Source organism: Kryptolebias marmoratus, linkage group LG2 (assembly GCF_001649575.2).
Source record: "Kryptolebias marmoratus isolate JLee-2015 linkage group LG2, ASM164957v2, whole genome shotgun sequence".
NCBI classification, from domain to species: domain Eukaryota; kingdom Metazoa; phylum Chordata; class Actinopteri; order Cyprinodontiformes; family Rivulidae; genus Kryptolebias; species Kryptolebias marmoratus.
This window is the reverse complement of record NC_051431.1, coordinates 37122184-37144337: the sequence shown is the minus strand read 5'-3', so window position 1 is coordinate 37144337 and position 22154 is coordinate 37122184. Positions and strand designations below refer to the sequence as shown.

Here is a 22154-nt window from a genome sequence, read left to right as displayed (position 1 = left end):
TGGGTCACCGGCAGGTCACAGGTGACTTTGTCGTGATTAGTACTCGACCTGCGCATGTGCAAGAATGATCATTCAGTGTCTGAAGCACCGCCTCTGGCGGTCAGTAGGGATGAAATAGAACACTGGATTACATCAAAAGCTTTTCCAAAATAATATTAAGTTAACGGTACCATCCTTTTTTTTTTTAATCAAGGTCAGTTTTAGTTTGTTTTTCAAAATAGAAGCTAAATTTAAAAGCAATGACTGATATTTATTAGTTGATTTTCAGTAAAGTTTTTCTTGCTATTTTTGTCAGTTTCAAGTTATTTTAGACTTTTTGTGGGGTTTTCTTTTTTTAACAAAAGGGTGTGTCTGTAATTACTTAAAATTCCGTAGTTTTTGGAAGCACAATAAGCTGCCGCAGCAGCTAGCTGTAGCACGTCAAGTGCAACTTCAGATGCCACCTGTTAACTACTCTATGCAATTCACCATAAAACTCAATTTAAATAACCAGGTAATATGAAACTGGCAGTTATGGAAAGGTATTATAAAACACTGCTTCCACGAACTGCAGAGTATTGATGTTGGAGCAGTTTTTAGACCAAAGTGGACCAAAATGTACCCATGCTTCTCATAGCCAGTTGCACAACTCTGCCATACAAACTTTACAAACACCCTGAGTTTATGCTGCAGAAATCTGCCTCAAGAACAAAACACAAGAACGCATTGAGCAGTTAGTTTTTTGGCATTACTGTTATCAGGCCTTTAATTTTTTTTTTATTATTGCATTTATGTTTTAGCAAACAACACACCACACATTTCATCAACACAGAAATAAAATAAAATAAAAAGGTGGGCACATCAAGCTTTGGTATTATTAGTCAGTTCTGAGCTATAACACCGAGACACAAACAAGTGCGGCTTATTGATACTTTAGTAAAGCACAAAAAATGTTGTTCGTGTGTTTAAGATCCTGACAAATCCAAACTTTAGATAAATAAAAAAAAATCATCTTTGGAAAAGTCCCCAAAAAAATGAACACAAAAACTCCAAATTGGATCAGAGTTACAATGACACTTTAAAAGTTAAAACTATTTCAAGTGAAAGTTTCTCCACAACAAGCCACACCTGAGAATGCCATGGCGTCACTGTTAGCATTAGCATCCATCGTCAAGCGTGATTAAAATCTCTCCTTCGCTGCAACCTCCCACAGCATCAAGTTCATCCTCAGAATGAGATGATGTACGATAACAGCATGAATAGGAAACATCAGGAAGGACGTTAATGTGCAAATCAGGTGGTTACAAAAGAAAAACACAGCTTTAAAAGAAAAAAATGCAAACTTTCAGTGATTATAAGAATTACAGCAAGAAATTCACAACCAAGAGTTGAAACATGATTGTATAAAAAAATGCACGCGTGAAAAGCAAAGAGTAAAGAAAACCTCTTTAATAGCGAGGATGTTTGTCCTCACGAAAGTTTCGACTGTCTCCCAGAAACCTGCTGGAGTCTGTTCATTTAGAGAGTCGGTTTGTTTCTGCGTCCTCTCACAGTCTCCTCCCATCAGGAAGAAATTACAGTCAGTGTTCAGTTGCTGGTGCTCCAAAGGCTGATTCAAGTGTGTTTCACTGCAAAAGGCTCAAGTCCACGTCCCACAAAGTTCAATTGAATCCTCATTAGTGTACGCAGACGTGATAGAAGTGACAGCTTCAACAAGCTGATAAATGCCTGACAGAAAGCAAAACCTGGCGCCATTTTAAAGATCATATAATGGAGGTATGAGCTGAAGGTTCCAGCAGACTAAAGGAATCACAAACAATGCAGTCACATCACTTATAAGCAAATAAAAGCTATTCTGTGAAGCATGTTTCCACCCAAGGCAAACGGTGATTGTGTGGCAGCATTTTTAAATGACCCACTGTCTGTACTGATGTACAATATACTAAACAAATATTTTAGACTATTCTATTGCTGGTCCAATGATCCAGGTGACTTCAAAAGGATTGAAAACAAAAGTGCAGGGTTCCTGCAGTTTCCATCTTAAAATTTCTGACTTTTACAGACTCGAGTTCTCAGATTTTTCAAAGTTTAGGAACCATTTTTTTCTATTTCTACGCACAAATGTTTTTTCTTAAATTACAAAAAATGTTTAAATAGTGGTCAGTGCTTCAAATATTTCAAAAACAACAGTCTGCAAACAAAGATGGGTAGTAATGAAACAGCAATTCTGAGAAGAAAACATGTTTTGAACATTTTCCTATTGCAATTTGATATAAAAACATGTTTAAGAACATCCCATCCCTTTATAAAAAACCCTCTTTTTAACTTTAAATTTTAAACTTGTCCTGTAATTTGTTAAGTTTGTGAAGGAACCCTAAACACATCCCATTCAGAGAGTATGCAGACAAAAGTACTTTGCAGATGCATCCACTCATTGTTACTTCTTAGTATAGATTAATAAATGTTTTGTAAGAATGAGTCAAACTTTAAATAAGCAGTTAGCTTCAGCCTGTTAGGTTCTTAAGTTACACAACTCAATAGTAAGTGTGGAACATGTATAAAGACAACAAAATATATTTATAAGACTAAACACACATTTTTACATTTCTAGTTTAAAAACTCAGCATGACACTGATTCCACGTTATTGATGTCATGTACACCTTAAAGCCCAGAAAAAATGTTCTTACACTAACATCTGAGAGCTGCTGGTTTGGGATGAATTTGGTTATAAAGATGTTACTGGATAAAAAATCTCAGCAGAGTAAAAAAAAAAAAATGTCAGCTGACAGCACTGTCCACCAATCAGCAGGCTGCTCTGCTCTGTGTTGGCAGAGGTCTGGTCATGGTGCGTAGATCGCCGAGCTCACTGTTGGTCTCTTCTTACTTTTAATCTTCAGAGATCCGTAACGAGGCTGGAAACAGAGTCAAACAGAGCACAGCTGAACGACTGAACACAAACTAGGAGCCTGTTTCCTCTCTGATCGGCCTGAAGGCTGGTTTTTAATTTGTTTCATGTGCGATCTCCCTCCTACAGTCGTAACGAAATGGCCCACTCACGTCTTTGCGGAGCTTCGATCTTGTGATTTTGACACTCTGCGATCGCCTCACTCCTTTCTGACTGACAGCCTCGTCCTCTGAGAAGGTCGGCTCGCCGTCCTCATCAGTCCTCTCCTCCTGCTCGTAATAGTACTCTGACAGAAAAATAACAGAATCACATGGCTGTGTCAGAAATAGTGTGGAAGGTTCTTTATTTATAGAACTGCTATTAAATCTGAACCATCTGAGTGAGATGATAACTGCTTGAGCCAGCAGTTCTGAAATGTTCACAAAATTGTGTTAACTTAAGTTAAATCATCTCGTCTCCTTGTGTCTCTGTCATATAATAACGATATGCATGACGTCATGCGATATCGTGAGGTGTTGCGCTCAGAGTATGTGTTATGAATGTGAGACGAGGTGGATACAGTGTGAGCGGAGGTGGGCAACTGTGATGGCTGCAGTTACAGCCACACAAATGTGGTAACATTCACTCGCACGACATACAATAGGTCACCTCATTTATATTTGGGTTTCTTTAAGTCTAGGGATTTAATTTACAGAATAACTGGTTTTGTTTAGTAGGCAACACATCACCCTGTATTCTAGAATAAGTGCGCACATTTTAGTTTACATTGTTATGTTCTGCTTAATTTAACCTTTGTTTGTTTTTTGAGTTTCTTCAGTGCTGGCTGCTCCAATCCTTCAGGAGAACAGAGAGGTGGAGAAGGGGTGGAGCAAGCCGGCTGAGACTGCAAATTGGTTCATACCACTACTCTTCATCCAGAGGGGGGGAATGGGATTTTGCTATGTTGGTTTCAGTTAGGTTTTTGTGTGTTTTCCCCTTTGTGTCTTGTATGTGGCCTGATCAGCCAGTATTTAAGTTTCCCCTTTGTCTCACTTAGGGAGGTCTGTTTGTTTTAGTTAGTCTGAGTTGATGTCTGTTACTTTGACCTTTTTTATGGGCCCAATTTTTGTCATTTATTCCATTATTTACCCAAGTTTGGTGTTGGGTTAAATAAAGAAACAATAATTTTTAACTTTAAACTTGTGCCTGGCTGTTCCTTAACTGCTCGGTCCATCACAGCAACAAAAGCACGTGCAGAGAATACAGTTTTTTTTTGTGATTTCCAACAATTAGTCACTCAAAACACAGCTGCATGTCATTTTCCTAAAACAATCTTTTCATTTGCCATTTCTAAAAAGATCCTGGTATTATGAGTCAGTTCTGACTAATAATCCACATAGACTTCATCCACATAGACACAGAAAGCCACCCAACGTTGTAGTAACCATGTATGTATACATAACTACACCAAAAACAAGAAACAAGATATGGAGCCCGAACTGTAAACAAGAAGAAAAAAGATGAGAATGACAAATACAAGACACAAAATTGAATCTTTTCTGAGGACTGATGTCAAAATGAAGCCTCTGCTTTGTGGGACAATGAAGTACTGGGAGTTGTGTCAGTCCAAATACATGGACATGATGGACGGTTTCAGCTCCGATATCCAGAAGGGACAACCGGAGGGAAGAGTTTTCCTCACGATGTTCAAACGATATCAGGCTAAATTCTTTTTTTGGTCTGTGGGAGGAAACCAGAGTACCCAGAGTAAACCCACATGAGCACATGGAGAACATGTAAACTCCACCCAGAAAGGCCCCAGGTCAGGAAGTGATCCTCCAACCTTCTTGCTGGGAGGCAACAGCTCTAACCACTGCACCCGTGTGTCACTTCCCATGTTTGTAAAATACATACTTGATGTATGATGTAGGTTTGTTGTGCAATAATTTAATTTTAATTTTTATTGTTAAGAGTTTAAGTGCCAAAAAGGAATGATGTTCCTAGATTATTTTTAAACTCAAACTGATTTTTAGAAAGTATCGTTTAGGGCTCCTAAAACACCATTTCTGTGTTGACACAAGGCTGAAACAGTAAAATCTTTTGTGTGTTTACCAAACATCATTTTCATGTGGAGGGACCAGAAATGCATATTTCTCCTGCTCTGCTAATCACTTGTCTGTATGTGAGTGTGGGCGGTATCTGTGTTAAAGGATGAATGAGAAACAATCACTAGAAAAGCACTATATAAATGCAGTTTAATCCTTTACACAATGATTCTGTCTGCTGTACTTTTCTGTCTTGCTGCATCCTCACTTTAACAAATCAAGTGAACTGCCTCCTTCTACCAAAAGTTTCTCTCTCTGTTTTTTTTTGTTTGTTTTTTAACAAAAAGTAGATTGGCCTCAAAGTGTGGTTTCTGTTTATTCCAGTATTAGATTGGATTGTTGTCACATCTGGAGTCTATAAGAGGCTCCCTCCCAGTTTTTCAGGATTGGAGGCAACTGTTCACCTCCCAGAGGAAAGAGGGTGGAGTGAGTCAGAGAGTGGAATCAGACCAAGCTTTGCACAAGATCCTCAAAATACCAGAAAAAAAAAAACACTTCCATGTTGACTAGAAAGAAACAAAGGAGGTTTCAGAGAACTAAAATGAAACCTTGATAACTGTAGTTCTGACTTTTGTAAAGTCAAAATATAATCGTTTTACCCTCTTAGCTTCCACACTGGATCTCAGATGCAGTTTGAACAACTTGATTCAATTAGTCATCCTAACCCTTGCCAGAGTTTTCTGTGGGAAATCTCAACAGTTTTCTGACACGTAGAGGGCTGAGGACCTCTTAAAAAACATCACTTCATGCTGCTTCAAGTCAAACCATCTAACAAAGACAGACGTCCACTCAGAGCCGCTCGATATACAAATACACACATAAGTACAACACACAGCCATCTGAGCAACAAACATGACGTCTGCTAATACTTCCTTAAATCAGTCAGCTGAACTACATCACTAATCAGATACTAACACATTTTAGATTTACCTCATGCCTCATTGCAAAAAAAAAAAAATCACAACAAGCTTAATTATAAAGCCTAACAGACAATAAAAGATAAGTAAAGAAGCGTGAAATAATCCATAGCTTCACACAGCATCAGAACAAAAACACTTCAAGAGTTAACATTTAAAACTCCACTGCAGGAAAGCTCAGACGGCTCACGTTCAGACTTCTACACAGCCACAGTGTTGATGGGTGGACATACACAAAATTCAAAAAATCTCAAATTTTTAAGGTTTAGTTTCAATTTTTAACACTAATCCTGTGCATTTTAAGATACATGACCACAGCTGAAACTCACTCATATGCATCAAGAGAATTGAGACTCAAGTTTATCAAAAACTTAGCACCTTTATGAGTGGAAACAGGCATTCTGCTGCAAAGATTAAAAAAGTTATGTCAGTTTAGGTGAAGCGTTGCAAGAATAATCCCAGTCTAAGCAGGCTAAATCCATGTTGAGGCAGAATAATAAAGACTGTCTGATAGAAAAAAATAAAAGTTGTTATCAACAAAACAATAGAGACATAGCAGCATACTCATCATCATCATCATCATCATCACCTGAGAGTGAAATAGAATACAATTACAATAATGTACATAATAATAATGCAATAATTATGAAGTCTAGTGTGAATTATAGGTTCATATGAGAAGTCCTTTTGTTTAACCAAGGGAGAGATTGAACTTCCTCTCATATGAAACGTGAGGGCTCAGAGCTGTGAAAGCCATCCATCCATACATTTTCTTTACTCGCTTTTCATTTCTGGGTGTCGGGGAGCTGGAGTCCATCTCCAGCAGTCACTGTGTGGGAATCGGGGGACACCCTGGACAGGCACCAAGTCTGTAAGAGCCATTTCTCTCTTATTTTCTCAGACAACTTTGGTAAGAAACACAGCAAAGTTACAATTTGATATATATAGCCTCTAAAAATCTGTCAGTTCAGACTGCGTGCTAAACACTTACAAAAGATGGCAGGAACACTATAGTTCAGTGTCGAGGACAATGACAGTGAATAACTGTTTATGTTCTGAGCAAAATTTTAAAGCAGCTTTACTTTTTTGTCAAATAAATGAAAATCATTTTTGAAATATGTCTTCCCATTTACTGTACAAAACCTGTACCCAGCTTTAACAAAATGCCAAACTGTTTCATTCCTTTTTACATGACTGCATGACATTACTGATTCAGGTTTACAGAACAACAACAATAAAAAAAGTAGAAACAGAAAAAAAAAATCTGATCTGATTAGCTCTTTAGGAGCAAACTGGACCTCCAATTCAGCCACCAGAGGGTGTAGGATATCAGGTAATTCTCCTTCACAACAGTGAGAACGAGATGAAAGAACACTTGGTGAGTGGAAACGTCTCTCTCCCTTTACGCCTCTCCTTTTTGTCTCTGTGTCTGAGCTGAATACATTATTCACTCTCAATATCCTAATGGGGTTCTCCAGATTTCCTTCCCTCGTTTTATTCCCTCCTCTTCCTCCTGCATCCATCCTTCACATTTCCACTCTGCTCTTTAAAGCCCCCTCCTCTCAACCTGTGTTGCTATGCCTCACTGGCTGCGTGTGTGTTTCAGAGAGAGAACAGCAAGTGTATGTGTTTGACATTCCACTGGCATCCCACTGGAGCTCATCTCATCTCCTCTGTCTGCTGGGAAGTCATCTCGCACACGCACACACACACACAGCTGTGAAGTGCTTTCATTGAAATGACAGCCAACCTGCAGCTTTCATCAGGCAAAGAAAGAAGAAAGAAACAAAAAGCACACAGAGATAATCACTCACTGTGTCTTTCTGACGTAACTGCTGTAGGCACACAGGGATGATTAGACATCTGGTCTTTTGGTAGATTTTGTATGTTTTTACCTTGTGCCTTGGCATAAGGTAAAAACAAGTGTATTGTATACTTGAGAGGCTTGTAAGAGAAAATTAGTTTAGGGCAGCCTAGGCCCTAGGCGCCATCTTCCAGTTGAAGAATCAGAGGCTTTGATCCCCAGCTTCTGCAGCAAGCTGAATTGCCTCTGGACAAGACACTGATCTTCACCCCCCACTCCTTCCACTGCACTCCATGTGCTCATTGGTGTACGAGTGTACGAGTGAGAAAATAAAAAGTACTGCATACAGATAGCAAAATTCAGTATATACTGGATGCACTTGTGTATGTGTGAATGGGTGAAAAAGAAACATAAGTTGGTTTTCCATTGTCCAGTCTCAGCACAACTTACTTAGCCCCAACTCAACTCTACCTGGTTCTACACAGTCTCTGTGGTTTTCCATCTAACTGAGTGCCACCTCAATGATGACACTTCCCACCAACAGGTAAATAAGTGAAATAATGTCACAATACGCTCACCATTCCAGTCAAGGCCAGCTTCCCTTTGCTGGTCAGAGCCCGTAAATCAAGTCCAGTTGGTTTAACTCGCTCTGAATTCTGTCATCAACCAACAAGCACAGAAACGTCTACATCTCTTCATAGTACCACGGTGCTGGTTTTTCTGTTGCCATTTTAATGGATATCTTACATATATTTTTAAAAAGTAAACAACAAAATGGAGTGCTGCAGTTGCGAGGTTTTATAAATGGCCAATCAATGACATGCAGTCTGCTGATCTCAAATCTTCAGCTCGAATCGACTCACTTGGAACCTCAGCCAGGGAGGTTCTGAGAACAGAGCTAGAAGAGGGTGGGACCACCCAATGGAAAGACTCTGAACCTGCACCGAGTCGACTCGAGTAAGGCTGAGTTGAAAAAAATAAAATTAAATAATAATTAAATAATTGAAAAAAAAAACTGCAATCATCTATGCCTGTACACACCTGGGTTACCAGTTACCAAGTAGGAAAAAAAAGATTCAACATCAGCTGCTACAACCAGCTTATTGTAGCCCACAACTTAATTAGTTGTTTTTTTTCAAGAATGCTCTTTTATATATTATTTTTAAGTGGACATGTTTTCCAGGGCTTTTTAAATATATGTTAATTTAGGTAAAGGGGGGGGGGGCAAGCAGAGCGGACATGAAGAGCATGAACAAGCATGTTTCTGGCCTAAGTGTGGACCATTTTTTATTGTAATGGACAGGAGTGTGTGTCTGATTAAATATTTATTGTTATGCTTGAAAAATGGGGCACCAGATATGAAATTATCAGTCTCTATTATGAACAGGAAGGAGTTGAATTGTTTTTTCCAAGGAACCAAATTTAAGACATAAATATGACCAAGATTTAATCCATTTAAATCACATGGTTAACTTTTATTTACATATTAACTGAATTTACAGTTTGAATAAGTAAAAACCATTGGAAAATCCTAATATAGAACTTGGTAACTTATTATAAAGTAATTAGGGGAATTTTGGATGTTGACACAATGAACCTTTACCAATATGGAGGATAATGAAAGTGAGCTGTTAATTTATTAGGCAGGGAGGTCGTTTGGACAGGAGATACATTTGGCAGAACTTTAGAAGTTTATAAATTGAGATAAACAAGGATAAATGTGAAACAATTTGGTTTAAACAAAACAAAAGTTATTTTGGCTTTGATATTATGACCAAATAAGAATTAATTTAGAATGAATTTTAGTTTGAATGAACAGAAGTAGATTTGACATCAGAGCTGAATTGAAGGTGAATTTGTTTCCGTCAGCAGGTGATAATCATGAAGCAAACATATACATATTAAAAACATTCAGCCTTTATGAAAGAGGAATGTGTGTGTGTGTGTGTGTGTGTGTGTGTGTGTGTGTGTGTGTGTGTGTGTGCGTGCGTGCGTGCGTGTGTTTGTGTGTGTATACCATCTCTGGCAGCAGGGTTGGTGTTCTGAGATCTCCTGGTGGCTGGGTTAGCAGAGCGGGAGCTGTACTGGTACAGCTGGTTCCCTTGGTCTTCCTGCTGGTCTATCTGTGTCAGATCGTGCATACTCAGGCTACGCAGCTTTTCTGTGATGGCACCCTGACCCTGGAACCAACAACAGTCAATATTACATCACTGACCTTTGAGGAGTCAACAAGATGAAGCCTCACACACAGATGAAGTGCTCGACGCTTTAACATTTCTTATAACTTCCTAAAATATTAAAGACAGGAGAAGTCAGTTAGCCTCATAAATTTATAACACAAAAATGTAAATGCTGGTGTCTGTTGACCTCACAAACTACTCAGGAACTGATCATTAAAATTATTAAATGTGACAAAGATCTTAACTACTTATTATTGAATGCCTTCAATTAGGAATGAGTCACTTCATATTGTACAGCTTTTAAATAAATATAGAGCCAGCAACATGTGTGATTTTGTCAAATGATAAATTTTACAAAGTAGGTCAGTCAGAAACATAAATAAAGAGAAGTATCCTCCCAGAACTTCCAGAGTTCTGTCATTCAGAGATGCTTGGTGTAAAGGAGACACCTAGTTTTAAATAGATCTTTTGAAGCAAGGTTCTGTCATTCATTCTGACTATTGGTGATATATTTGCCAGCTGTCTTTAAGCATGTTTGGGGGGGTTCTCCCTGAGGAGGGGTGGAACAGGCTTTCTATGTTCTCCATATAACTGTGGAAGCCGGTTGTTTGCGGCCAAAAAGTAAACAAAGTCACCGATTTAGAATCACCTTGATTTTAAACCAAGGAGTTACTCAAAACAAGAAATAAACCAGATCTGTGCAGCCAGCTCTGGACTGATATTAGGAGTTACAGGCAGATTTATCATGCTGACAACGGACATGTGGTTAACTTCTAACATGTTGCTCTTATAGCCCCAGCACATTGTGTTTTTAACAGCTGGAACCAGCAGGTCCTTAACAGACTTATTTCCCTGATAAGCCACAGCGCACATCAGAGCAGAGAGTAGGTGGAGAGGAGGAAAGACACCATCGCAGACACTTACTGTCAGTTCAGTTGGAAATCTTAACCGGCCATGACTTCATTATTGAAAAAAATCTTAATGCTAGAATAACAGGGAGAGAGTACCGACTGAGAAAAATGGGGGTTTAAATCTAATAAACTCCTGCCTCATGATGCACACCCTGAAATCTAGGATGTTAGATGTTATCACTGCTGATGATAATATAAATAAAACAAGTATATTTGTTGAATTTGTCAGGCAGTCTGTTTTTAACAGCTGATAGATGATTGTGAAACAGCTGTCATGAAGCATCACAGAGTTAATCATTTCCACCTGTTGATCGGTGGGCAAACATTTCAAATTGTCTGGTTCTTACATAAATTTTACTGTTTTATTATCACTGGCTTCTGCCTGTCAAATGTCTTATAAATTAAGTGACTGAAAAGTGCATCTTAACAATTGGGCAAATACACAATTTTTTCTGGGTTTTTTGTATTTAAGTCTCATGTCTTGGTTGACCTTAAAAAACAAAGTTCGTATTTCATATTTAGAACAATTAAAGTCATTTTAAAAAACAAAAAGTATGATTTTTTTTCTTGGTTCTTGACGCAGCTGCCACTGACTCGTGTTTTCCTAAAATAAATACTTCTCTTAAAATAATTAACTTTATCTTATCATCTTTTGTTTATAAAGATGGGATATATTTTTCCCCAAAATTGTTAATAATTTAAACAGAACAAATGTCACAGATCTGACAGCTGTGTCCTACAGTGGCTCAGCTGCTGTCAGGTGTCAGACCGGACCAACACCTGACACAAGGTCAGAGACATTGCTGTGGTCTAGACACGATCAGGGTGGATTACAGAATGCTTGAGTTTTTATTTAAATTGTCATTTACAGGTCAAAAATCCTGGAAGAGAAAATTAAACTAGCTAAAATAAAGCGAAAATATAGTCTTAAAAAACAAATCTAACACCTGACAGTCTCCAATCAATGATGGTCTATGTACCCTAGCAGCAATCCACTTTGGTCTTGGCCCTGTTTGGACTTAGCCAAGCTTGTCAATCCAGTCGGAGTTAAACTGTACAGGTGCTTTGGATTTTAATCTGAATCAGATTTATGACTATAAATGCTGGGGAAGATCAGAGACATTATGGACATTATGGTGTCTCCCACCCCCTGCACAGTACTGTAGACAGTCTAAGTAGCCATAGCCAAAGATTATGACAGCCCTGATGTATTAAGGAGCACTACAAGACATCCTTTCTGCCTGAGGCTGTCAAGACTTTTTAATTCACATGTAGCCTCCAGAACTGTGCGTCTTAGATAAATGCAATTTTATTTTATTATTGAGTGATGTGTGGGTGTTACTGAGACTTTCACTGGTCATCTACTGTTTTTATTATTGTGTGTTACACTGGGAAAGATAAATTAATGAAGTTTTAATCAATCAATCAATCAATCAATTTTTTTTTTTTTTTTGTTTAGTGCCGTGAGATGCCTTTTGTTGTGACTTGACACTTTGTAAAAAGTCAGAATTGAAACAAATTTTAGATTGCAGTGAACCACTGCACAGTTCTTTGAGGTACCATATTTTCCACACTATAGGGCGCACTAGATTATAAGACACACTGTCAATGATTGGTGCACTGGACTATAACGCGCATTAAGCGAAACAAAACAGCCCCGTCTTTTCGGAGAATACTGCACCGACGTAAGTGTCAAGTACAAATGCCTCCACCACTCATTCAGGTCCGCGCGCCGTGCATGGAGCCCTGCGCGACGCTACAAAGCGTGACTATAACTGAGCCTTAATGCTGCAAGTGGTGGTTACCAAAGTCGTACTAAAATCTTACAACTTCTTCCGTATATAAGGCGCTCTAGATTATAAGGCGCACTGTCATTTTTTGAAAAAATTGAAGGCTTTTAAGTGCGCCTTACAGTCCGGAGAATATGGTAGTTTACTATTTGTTTTTCCACTGGAGGTACAGTGGCTATCTATAGACCTTATCATTATAATTATTGGGTCTTTTTTAGATCCTGTTTTAAAAAACAGGATGTTTTTTGCTCAGAGACTCTTGAATGATGTAATGGCATTGACTGGCTGACGCACTATTAAAACTGTGTTTGCTTCACTAAGACAGCAGTTATTTATTGTCTTCATTGTCTGCTATGACTTGCTCTTCTTTGAATGTGTGCAACACAAAGTAAGACTGTTGTATGAGCCTTGGCTCCTGAAACAACTCCTAAATCTTTGCAGACCTCTCTCCAACTCTGCTTTACAAATTAAACCAAAAACCCACACCACAAAGATTCAACTGTGTTGTCCTCTAATTGTTGTTGGCGATTGTCATGTCATAAGTCACAGGTGTCAAACTCCATTCCTCGAGGGCTGCTGTCCTGCATGTTTTAGACGTGTTCTTGCTTTAAAACACCTAGTTGAAATGGATGACTTGTTGCCATGCTCCCGGAGAACTTGATGATTTGTTGAGCAGCTAATCAAACCATTTGAATCAGGTGTGTTGGAGCAGGAAAACCTTCAGGACAACAGCCCTTGAGGCCTGGAGTTTGACACCCCTGTTTGTGGCTGTGCTGACTAACAGCGCAGCTGTACAATCACAGTGTTCCCCTGGGGGGGTTTGAAAACAAACACATAAGTTCTTCTAACCGCTCCACAGTGGGCAAGAGCACATTGGCCTCTCTTCACTGGCTTCCTGTTCATTACAAGATAGATTTTACTAAAGGTTTAAAAGGTTCTGCATGGACTGGTTTCTGTTGGTTTGGAGGGTTTTGTTTACGTCACCACACTACTAGCAAGAGCACTCAGGACTAGTAAGCAGGTGCTCTTAGATGTCTTACCAAACCAAACTCAAAAGCAGAGGTGATCAGACCTTTGCAAAAGAGCTGCTCCCACTCTGGTACGACTTACCAGTTCAAATTAGATGTACTCAGAACATATTTTCAATTCCAGCTGAAAATCCTCAGCTTTCCATTGGTGTGATTCTAGTAGAGCTCAACATATATGACATTGTGTTTGTTTTGTGTTTTAAATTGTATCATTTTACATGTGTTTTATTTATTTATTTAAACCTTTTCTTCATATTTTAGCCATTTTGGTGTTTCTTTGTCATGTTTTGGTTTGCTTTATTTATGTACAGGGTTTTTGGACCAACTTGAATGGTTTTAAAGAAGCTTTATAAATAAACTGACTTTGACATAATGGGTCTGTCAGTCCTCATAACGGTCAGAAAAAATCTTATTTCTCAAGCAAATGTTGTTCAAAGAGCTATCTACAACTATCCATTCATCCATCCATCCATCCATTTTCTTTTACCCACTTCTCCATTTTTGGGTCGCGGGGAGCTGGTGCCTATCTCCAGCAGCCACTGTGCGAGAGGCGGGGACACCCTGGACAGGTCGCAAGTCCATCGCAGGGCCACATATAGATAAAACGAGACAAACAAACATTCACACTCTCACTCACACCTAGGGACAATTTTAGAGTCTATCTACAACTATTTAGATATTAATTGTTAATCGTTTCACCAAACTCTGCTTTGAAATACCTGAATATATAGCTTTAACTGCTGCAGCTGTGTGTAATAAGGTTTGTATACAAAATAGACAGAAAAGATCTCTAATATTAAAGTTAATTATGTTAAAAGGAACCAATCAATTCACTTGGCTTGATTATTCTAAGCACTTTGAAGCACCTTGTTGCTGAAAAGTGCTATATGAATAAATTTCACTTCACTTCACTTCACTTCACTTATAAACACACATGTAGACTGGGTCACACTAGAAAACAATGAATGTAAACAATGAAACAGTGAAAATATGATCATTAAAAGATAAAAAAATTCTTCTCGCAGTCACTGCAGGAACATTTTAGAAATGACTGACAACAGTAAAATATGACCCCAAAAAACTCCAAAAGGAAAAAAAATATATTAAAAAAGTGAGAAATTAAATGATTTGTTAAATGTTACAGTGAGAGCAGTGCTTCACAACAAATTCATGAACAAAAAAACAAGTTCCAAATTGTGATATTGATAAAACAAACAAAACAAAACTGATGATTCTATAGTTATACAATGACACTGCAGGTCTTTTAAAGGAACATTTAAAGGACATTGTTGAAATTTAACGATGGGGGTTGGGGTGGGGGGGGCATGGTTGGATAAGACAGGAGTGCTGTATGAAATGAATAAACATTTTATCAATTTTACCTCCCAGAGAAGCCTGCTGAAGCACAGAAACCCTAAAGGAGGATGTCAGTGTACACAAAGACACAAAAGTCACAAGAGATGCATAAATATGAAGATATGCCTTTTTAAAACTCTTTTTTATAGTATTTAGCAAAAAGGCAAAAAATATTAGGCTTATATAGACTCACTGACAAAACGTTCAGCAGCAAGAAGAAATATCTGATTTGGATGTACTCTGGTCCACATGCAGATCAGTGACGGGATGTAAGTGATTAGATTTACACAAAGCTGACATGGGTACGATGAGCACCAGAGGACATAAGTGGTAGCATCAAGAGTGAAGCAATAGTGTTATCAGGAAGTTGCTGGTGTGTCTAACAGCCACTCAGAATAGTGACTGAAGGTCAGCAAAGGATGCTTTGTAGGCACATTAAACAGCATTACCAGCACTGTGCGTTTACAGGAGGCCAGGTGGTTGTATCGTGTAACTGCCCAGAATATGGGTTAGGGTCAAAGTGGCCCAGTGTTGGACCTAATGGGTACATGAGGCCACTCACACACATTGTGAAGATTCTTGTTGACCGAGACAATCCACACCTAGAGAGGATTGCTGTATTATGCACAAAACACTACAGGTCTTCAGGACTTCAGCAAGCCTCTGGTAGTGAATCTATGGACCCTGATGACACATCAGTGACGTCCTGCTTCCTCATGTCATAACATTCTTAAGACGGTACCCTGGTACAGTCTTTCAACAAGACAGCATCAGTCCACACATGACACATGTGTCTGTGTGGAGAAAGGGCACTATTTAATTTTGTTGCTACGTATTAAGGATGGGTAATGAATTCTGGCTTTTCAAAGTCTAGCTAAAATGGACAAATTTGAAAATCTAACATGACAGTCACAGAAAGTACCTGTTAGTGATTTGCCAAGAGGTTTTCTACAAAACTGACTGAGTTACAGCCCTTTTCGTGTTGGCTTATGCCAATTAGCTGTGGTGGCCATCTTGAATTGGATTGATTCCGAATGTTAATTAGTTGTAGATGTAAATCCAAAGATTACTTCCTGAAAGTTTAATTAAAATCCATCCATAAAATATTTATAAAATATTTTGCTAACATCAGGACGGACTCCAACAGTTAATCTTAAAGTTTTAAGCAAAGATCCAAAGCAATGAGTATCATCTGAAGTATGTGATGTGAATGAATCTCAGCTACTACCACACCAAATTTTAGCTCAATATCTGCACAACTGACTGCTTTAAAGTCATTTTTATGTTTTTTCAGGTTGGTTGTATGTGGCAGTTATCTTGAAATGAGGTGACTCCAAAAGTTATTCAGTTGTCAGTTGTATATCCAAAGACTGCTTTCTGAGTTTCTTTAAAATCTCACCAGTGGTTCATGAGATTTTTTGCCAAAAGACAGACACACAAACAGAAACATTATTATCTGCCTTCCATTTTTGGCAGCGTGTGATAAAAACAAATAAAAACTTTTAACGAATGCTCATTGTTTCATAAATACTTGCCTTAACAGCAGCACTGACAGCAGCAGTGGCTGCAATGGTTAGTCCCTGTTTGCCAAAGTTCACCATCGTCTCATAGCTTCTCTCTCTGGCCTGCACAATGTATTCATCTATTTCCTTGATGGAGACAAAAACCTTTTTAGTGGGTAGTTCATTCAGCTTTAAGACAAGGATAATTAAAAAGATCATTAATCAAGCTGATGATCTTACTCTCTCCCTGGAGGACAGCAGGGGGTGCAGACACTTCCTGTAAATGAGACTTGCTCCTCTGGTGTAGGGGGACAGCAGCCAGATTACAAAAGCTATCTTCAGCTCATAGTACAGAGGAAACCTGGAAACAAGGAGAGGAATCATCCCAGAACAAGTCATTACTTGTCCCTGTCCTTTTTCATTGCTTTAAGCAACTAAAATTCATTCTCAAAACTCAAGGCAGTTTGGTGTTTGTGTTTAGTTTGTAAGTGATAAGCTGAGTCTCTCCACCTGCTCTGTGAAACTAAATCAATTAAAGGAAATGAACACAAATCTATTGGCATGGAAATGCAAATGGGTATTTAATTTGACACTAAATATTAGTAGTATGAAAATAAGAGCATTGCTAGTTTGCCAGATATGACATCCAGCGGAGCAGTGGACCAGATCTTCACCCTTGCAGGGCTGCTGAGGGGATCATGAGAGTTTAACTCTTCAGTCTACATGCATTTTGTGGACCTGGAGAAGACATATGACCACATTCCTCAAGGCATTCTGTAGGAGGTGCTATTGAAGTATGGGGTTCCTCTGTTTTTTTGTTTTTTGTTTTTGATGTGCACAGTTCACTTGGAGGAGACCCTGGGGCAGAACCACCACTGATCACTGAACATTATATATCCTCTCTGGCCTGGAAATGCCTTTGAAATTCTCAGGAGATGGTGGCGTGTTGCCAGGGAGGCCCGTCTAGGTTGCCTTCCTATACCTGTTACTAATTAATATCCAATATAATTGTTTTGCCACCTTAAATCGCTCATAAGATGTTTATGCAAGCAATGATGTAAAAACTGACGGTTTCTTCCTGTGTAATTCAACAAAAGGTAGTAAAGAGCACATCAAACATTTTTTGCTTTTTGTGCCCCTAATTAGGGTTGCATGACATGGAGGCCAACAGAGAGTATGTTGGTTTGACTAAATATATCATTAGCTGCAAAACATGAATGCATGCTAGCTGAAATATAACTGCCTAAGATTTACTGCAGTCCAGTCCTTTGCCATTTTGATATTGCACTCTCTGATATAGTGATGAGGATTTTTTATTTTTTGATATCCTGTTCTACTCTACACTACCTTCCACTTTCAAAAAATTTACAGTTTGAGCTGCACATTATAGAGTACAGTACAGCAGCACTTGATCACCATTTGTCTAAAATACTAACTTCTCAAAGCTGGGCTAATTGGCCACCTGCCAAAGCAATGGTGTCACAATATTGGTTGCATCATTGGATCCTCTACAGCAGCGGTTCTCAACTTGGGGACTCTAAAAGTGTCATGGGGGTGTTGGATGTTGAGGCTTTAAAGGCTGTCAATATGCTACGCACATGCACAAAATAAAAACACACTACGTAATTATGGGGAAAAAAAAATCTGAGTATGATGTTACACACAGAACTACTTTTTACAAGTGTATGTATGTTTATTCAACTCACCATGCCAGTGTTAGGTCTGTGATGGTCTCCACAACTGTATACAGAGCAAATACAATCCAATACATCATCCATCGTACCTACACACAAAAAGAAACAACACTGAACAATGAGAACAACTGTACTTGAAAATACATATAGCTAAGCTGAGCTGCACTTGTTCTCTGCAATACAGAATCTTTATTTGCTAAGGCACTCATTAACCTTTGATCTGGACTATAAATAATTCCTATATGTAACTGCATTTATACTTTTATTCATTTAATACTTTTCAGGTCACATGAAACAAGTTGTACATGCTCTGAGGGCCATCAGTTAAAAATCCCTTCTTTACTGTGTACTCAGAAGTCAGAGTTTCTGAGTTTCATGTTGGAAAAATGAAATGAGACACCTTTCAAAATTGGAATTAAGACTAAGAAAATTAGAGATTCTTAACAAACCTTGACATCACTATCAGAAATATATAATATAATATAATATAATATAATATAATATAATATAATATAATATAATATAATATAATATAATATAATATAATATACAAACTTTTTTGTTTCACTTTTGTTGATTTGTATCTCAAACAGTTAGTCAAAGAGTACATTGTTATCAACTCGTAAAGCTCAGTTAGTCTGGTTACTGAGAACAACAGTTAACAAGTCATACTGGTTTTCAGAATTGCAGTTGGTACAGGGTTCAGTCAGGCTTGGTGTCATTTATAGATCCAAGTTCCAACTTTCAAAGTAAAACAAATAAAGGACAAGTGCTCATAGATCTACAATACGAGCTGTATGTTTTAGAAAACATAAATAAAAAAAAACAGAAAAAGTACTTTAGAATACATCTTTGGAGAAAATCAAAAAGGACAAGACAAAGCTTTTTATATATTACCAAAACTAGTGAATAGAATATTATGTGTGAAACTAAAACTGAAGTTCAAATGGGAAACATGAAATGTATGACAACTCCAAGGTTTATATGAAAATCTTCCTACTTCTCCCTTTATTTTGTACTTCCTAAGCCAGCATCAGTAAAGACAAACAGAAGAACAAGATGTTTATGCTTATTGCTGTCTCTTCCTGTTTCGTTACAACCCTGTCCCTCTTAAGGGCTTTTCTGGCTGGATTTCCATTTCAAAGGCAGGAGTAGACCATGACAGAAAGACATTCCCATGGCAGGCTGGGGTATTAGCCAGATTCTGCTACTGCCACATGGACGAATCACACACTGAAAACCACCTAATAAAATGTAGGAGCATGTGTGGGTGGATAAGTGAAAGGGCAAACAGTTTGTTCTTGAAAGTAGAAGAACAAGAAAGAAGAAAACACAGACACCTGCCAAACGTACACATACAGTCATCTAAAACCTAATCAGGTTTTCCCACCAAACAAGTTCCAGTGCTCGTTTGGAGCCAGACAGACAAATTGAGGTTGTTCAGCCTACAACAGGAAAGATATTAATTGTCCATAACCTGTCTACAGAACTCCAATTTAAAAGACCTGAACTATCATTTTAACTTTGTCCTGGCATGGGGAAAAATAAAACACAGAAGTCAAAGACCCTTAATCCAGTGGACTGAAATTAAGATTGATGAGTGTAATAGCTGTCTACAATTTTCACCTGTGGTTCTTTATCACTTCATTTTTATCATGATTCATCCTCTAAAATAAAATCTGCTCCAAGTCTTCCCTTCCAGATCAGATTAAGTCACACAAGACAAGAACTCTACACTCTCCGTGCACTTCAACCCCTATTAGAACGTGGCTGGAACACTGCAAATTTGGAAAACCTGCTTCAGTTTAAAGGCATTTATGATGCAGCTACTAGTACTCAAATAGATCTCCCCCTTTATTTTTTGCATTCCTGAGACAGCCTCTTGCACTCTCAACACGATTCAAATGCCAGCAGCAACATCCTATGTCACTATCATGATACTACCACATACCACCACAGGTATCATGCATGTGGGTGGTTGTTTTTATGACCATGTCAACATCTGCAGATTTTCCCTTTTTTATACTGAAGGTTTGTGGGCTTCCACCATAAGTTTCAGCCTTGCTTGGGAAGACGAAACGCCATTTAGAAGAATGAGAAATCTCTGTGCAGAACCTCCTCTAATTCTTCATCCAGCAGGCCCAACCATAGCCACAGCGGAGCACGGCAAAATATTTATTGGTTAGAGGAGAGCAGGGATTTGGAGAGCGTGGTCTGGTCATTGAAGCCGTGTTGTGAAAGAGTAGCGTGATTCTGTTAGAGTAGCGAGTGCAGCAGCAAGATGTGACGTGCATAGGAGCAAAGCTGAGAGGTTTGACCAACACCTGGTCAAAGTGCCTTTTTGTTTTTTACAATATATCACATAATAAATAGCCATATTTTCAACTTTCCTGTCAACTTTAATCTTTTTTTTTACTAAATCACGGTCGGCCGATGATCGGCTGGCGAACAGCCACCTACCACCGGGCTTAGCCTCTTTTCTGGCGGAAACCCTGAATAGGTGACCTCATAGTGAAGTCAAAGCCAATTCACACAACACTGGATCATCAGAATAATTTATTTAGAGGAGAAAGTGAAGCGCAAACCAAGTAAAAGTGAGAAAACGCTAATTTATATGTGGCCTATGTTAGCAAAAAGAGTCGGAATGAGAACAGGCTACAGTGCAAAGGAAGTGAAAATATAGATTTTTTTTTTTCTATAATTGAGATTTACAGAAAATGAGTTCATAAAGACACTATCTTGCAATTCCATTAACTAAAAGAGCATATCATTTTTATAATGTATAAATCGAAGTTTTCTAACAGGTATGCCTTTAAAAATAATCCTTTGTTTTATAATCCTTATAAAATGACCATTTTTCTCTGCTGGCTGCTGTAGCACTCCTTTCCAAGTAAGACCTCCTCTGTTTGTTCCTGGAAGGTTCTCTCGTCCTTTCTCACTACCTGTTGCCTCTCGTTGACAGTCAGACGATCCGGTCATCCGTTCCTGAACTCATTCCCATTTCCCTTTCCCCAGGATTCAATAAACTCATTATTGTTCTTTGACTTGCCTCTCCTGATTGTGTTCTCGCATGTGGGTTAAGAAACTTGGAACCAACATGACTAAACCGGCACTCTCATGAACAAAACTAGCCCTTTTGCCAAGTGATAAAGCTCTAAATTTCAACAAACTACGTATCATTTTAAAGATCTGAGATGGAGAATTAGTGACTCCTTTGCCAGCACAGGTCACATATGCTTAATGTGTGTCTCCCATCTCGTCTTTCATGTTTTTCTCTCTGTCAGCTTGAATCATCTCATCAGAGAAAAGGACATAATGATGTGACCTCAGCGAAGTACGCAGAAGCCTGCCTGAAGCCATTATAGACATTTACTGCAATTCATTAAAAAAAGAAATGTAAAGGGGGAAAAAACAGCTGATGTGACACTTTCATACATACGGGTTTATACTTACAAAAAAGAAAGATACCACAGCATTTTACCAGTGGAAACAGAACAATAGAGAGTGCTACATGCCAAGCAGCTTTTTAAACAGATCTAAACGCTCTCTAAGAGTTACAAAACAGGGCCTTATGATTGCTCCCATAAACTCTGAGCTTTTCCTTATGATTGCAGAAAAAACAATCGTGGAATTAGACAAATAAAATGGAATTCATAGTCCAAAACAGAATTTAAGGGTTTTTTAATAAATGGATTTGATCTAATGAATTTGGGTTTTCTTTAACAATTTGTTTTTCACATACACTCCTGATCAAAATCTTAAGACCAGTCAAAAAATTGCAAGAATTTGAATTTTGCACTATTGGATCTCAAGAAGGTTCTTTGAAGAGCTTCACAATGTTAAAAGAAGAAATCAGCGTAAGAGACAAAAACTTTTGAGCGGGGAATTAATTGAAAACTGCATTTACACTCAAACATGATTTTTTCAGCTGATCAAAAGTTTAAGACCATAGCTCAAAAAAAAACCAAAACCCCCCAAAACAGAAATCAAAGTGTCAAAAAAA

At 38.3% G+C, this 22154-nt stretch overlaps 1 protein-coding gene across 1 annotated transcript in view; it reads right to left on the bottom strand.

Annotated features, from left to right (window-relative positions):
- Nucleotides 1-713: 713 nt before the first annotated feature.
- Nucleotides 714-22154, bottom strand: part of reep3b (receptor accessory protein 3b) — a 33239-nt gene continuing 11798 nt past the window's right edge. Inside the window, exons 3-8 of the mRNA XM_017431865.3 lie at nucleotides 18164-18240; nucleotides 16698-16818; nucleotides 16491-16604; nucleotides 9708-9870; nucleotides 3038-3171; nucleotides 714-2892 (exon numbers count right to left, since the gene is read on the bottom strand). Of these exons, the coding sequence (XP_017287354.1) occupies nucleotides 2821-2892; nucleotides 3038-3171; nucleotides 9708-9870; nucleotides 16491-16604; nucleotides 16698-16818; nucleotides 18164-18240 (681 nt within the window). The 3' untranslated portion in view covers nucleotides 714-2820. The remainder of the gene's footprint in view (nucleotides 2893-3037; nucleotides 3172-9707; nucleotides 9871-16490; nucleotides 16605-16697; nucleotides 16819-18163; nucleotides 18241-22154) is intronic.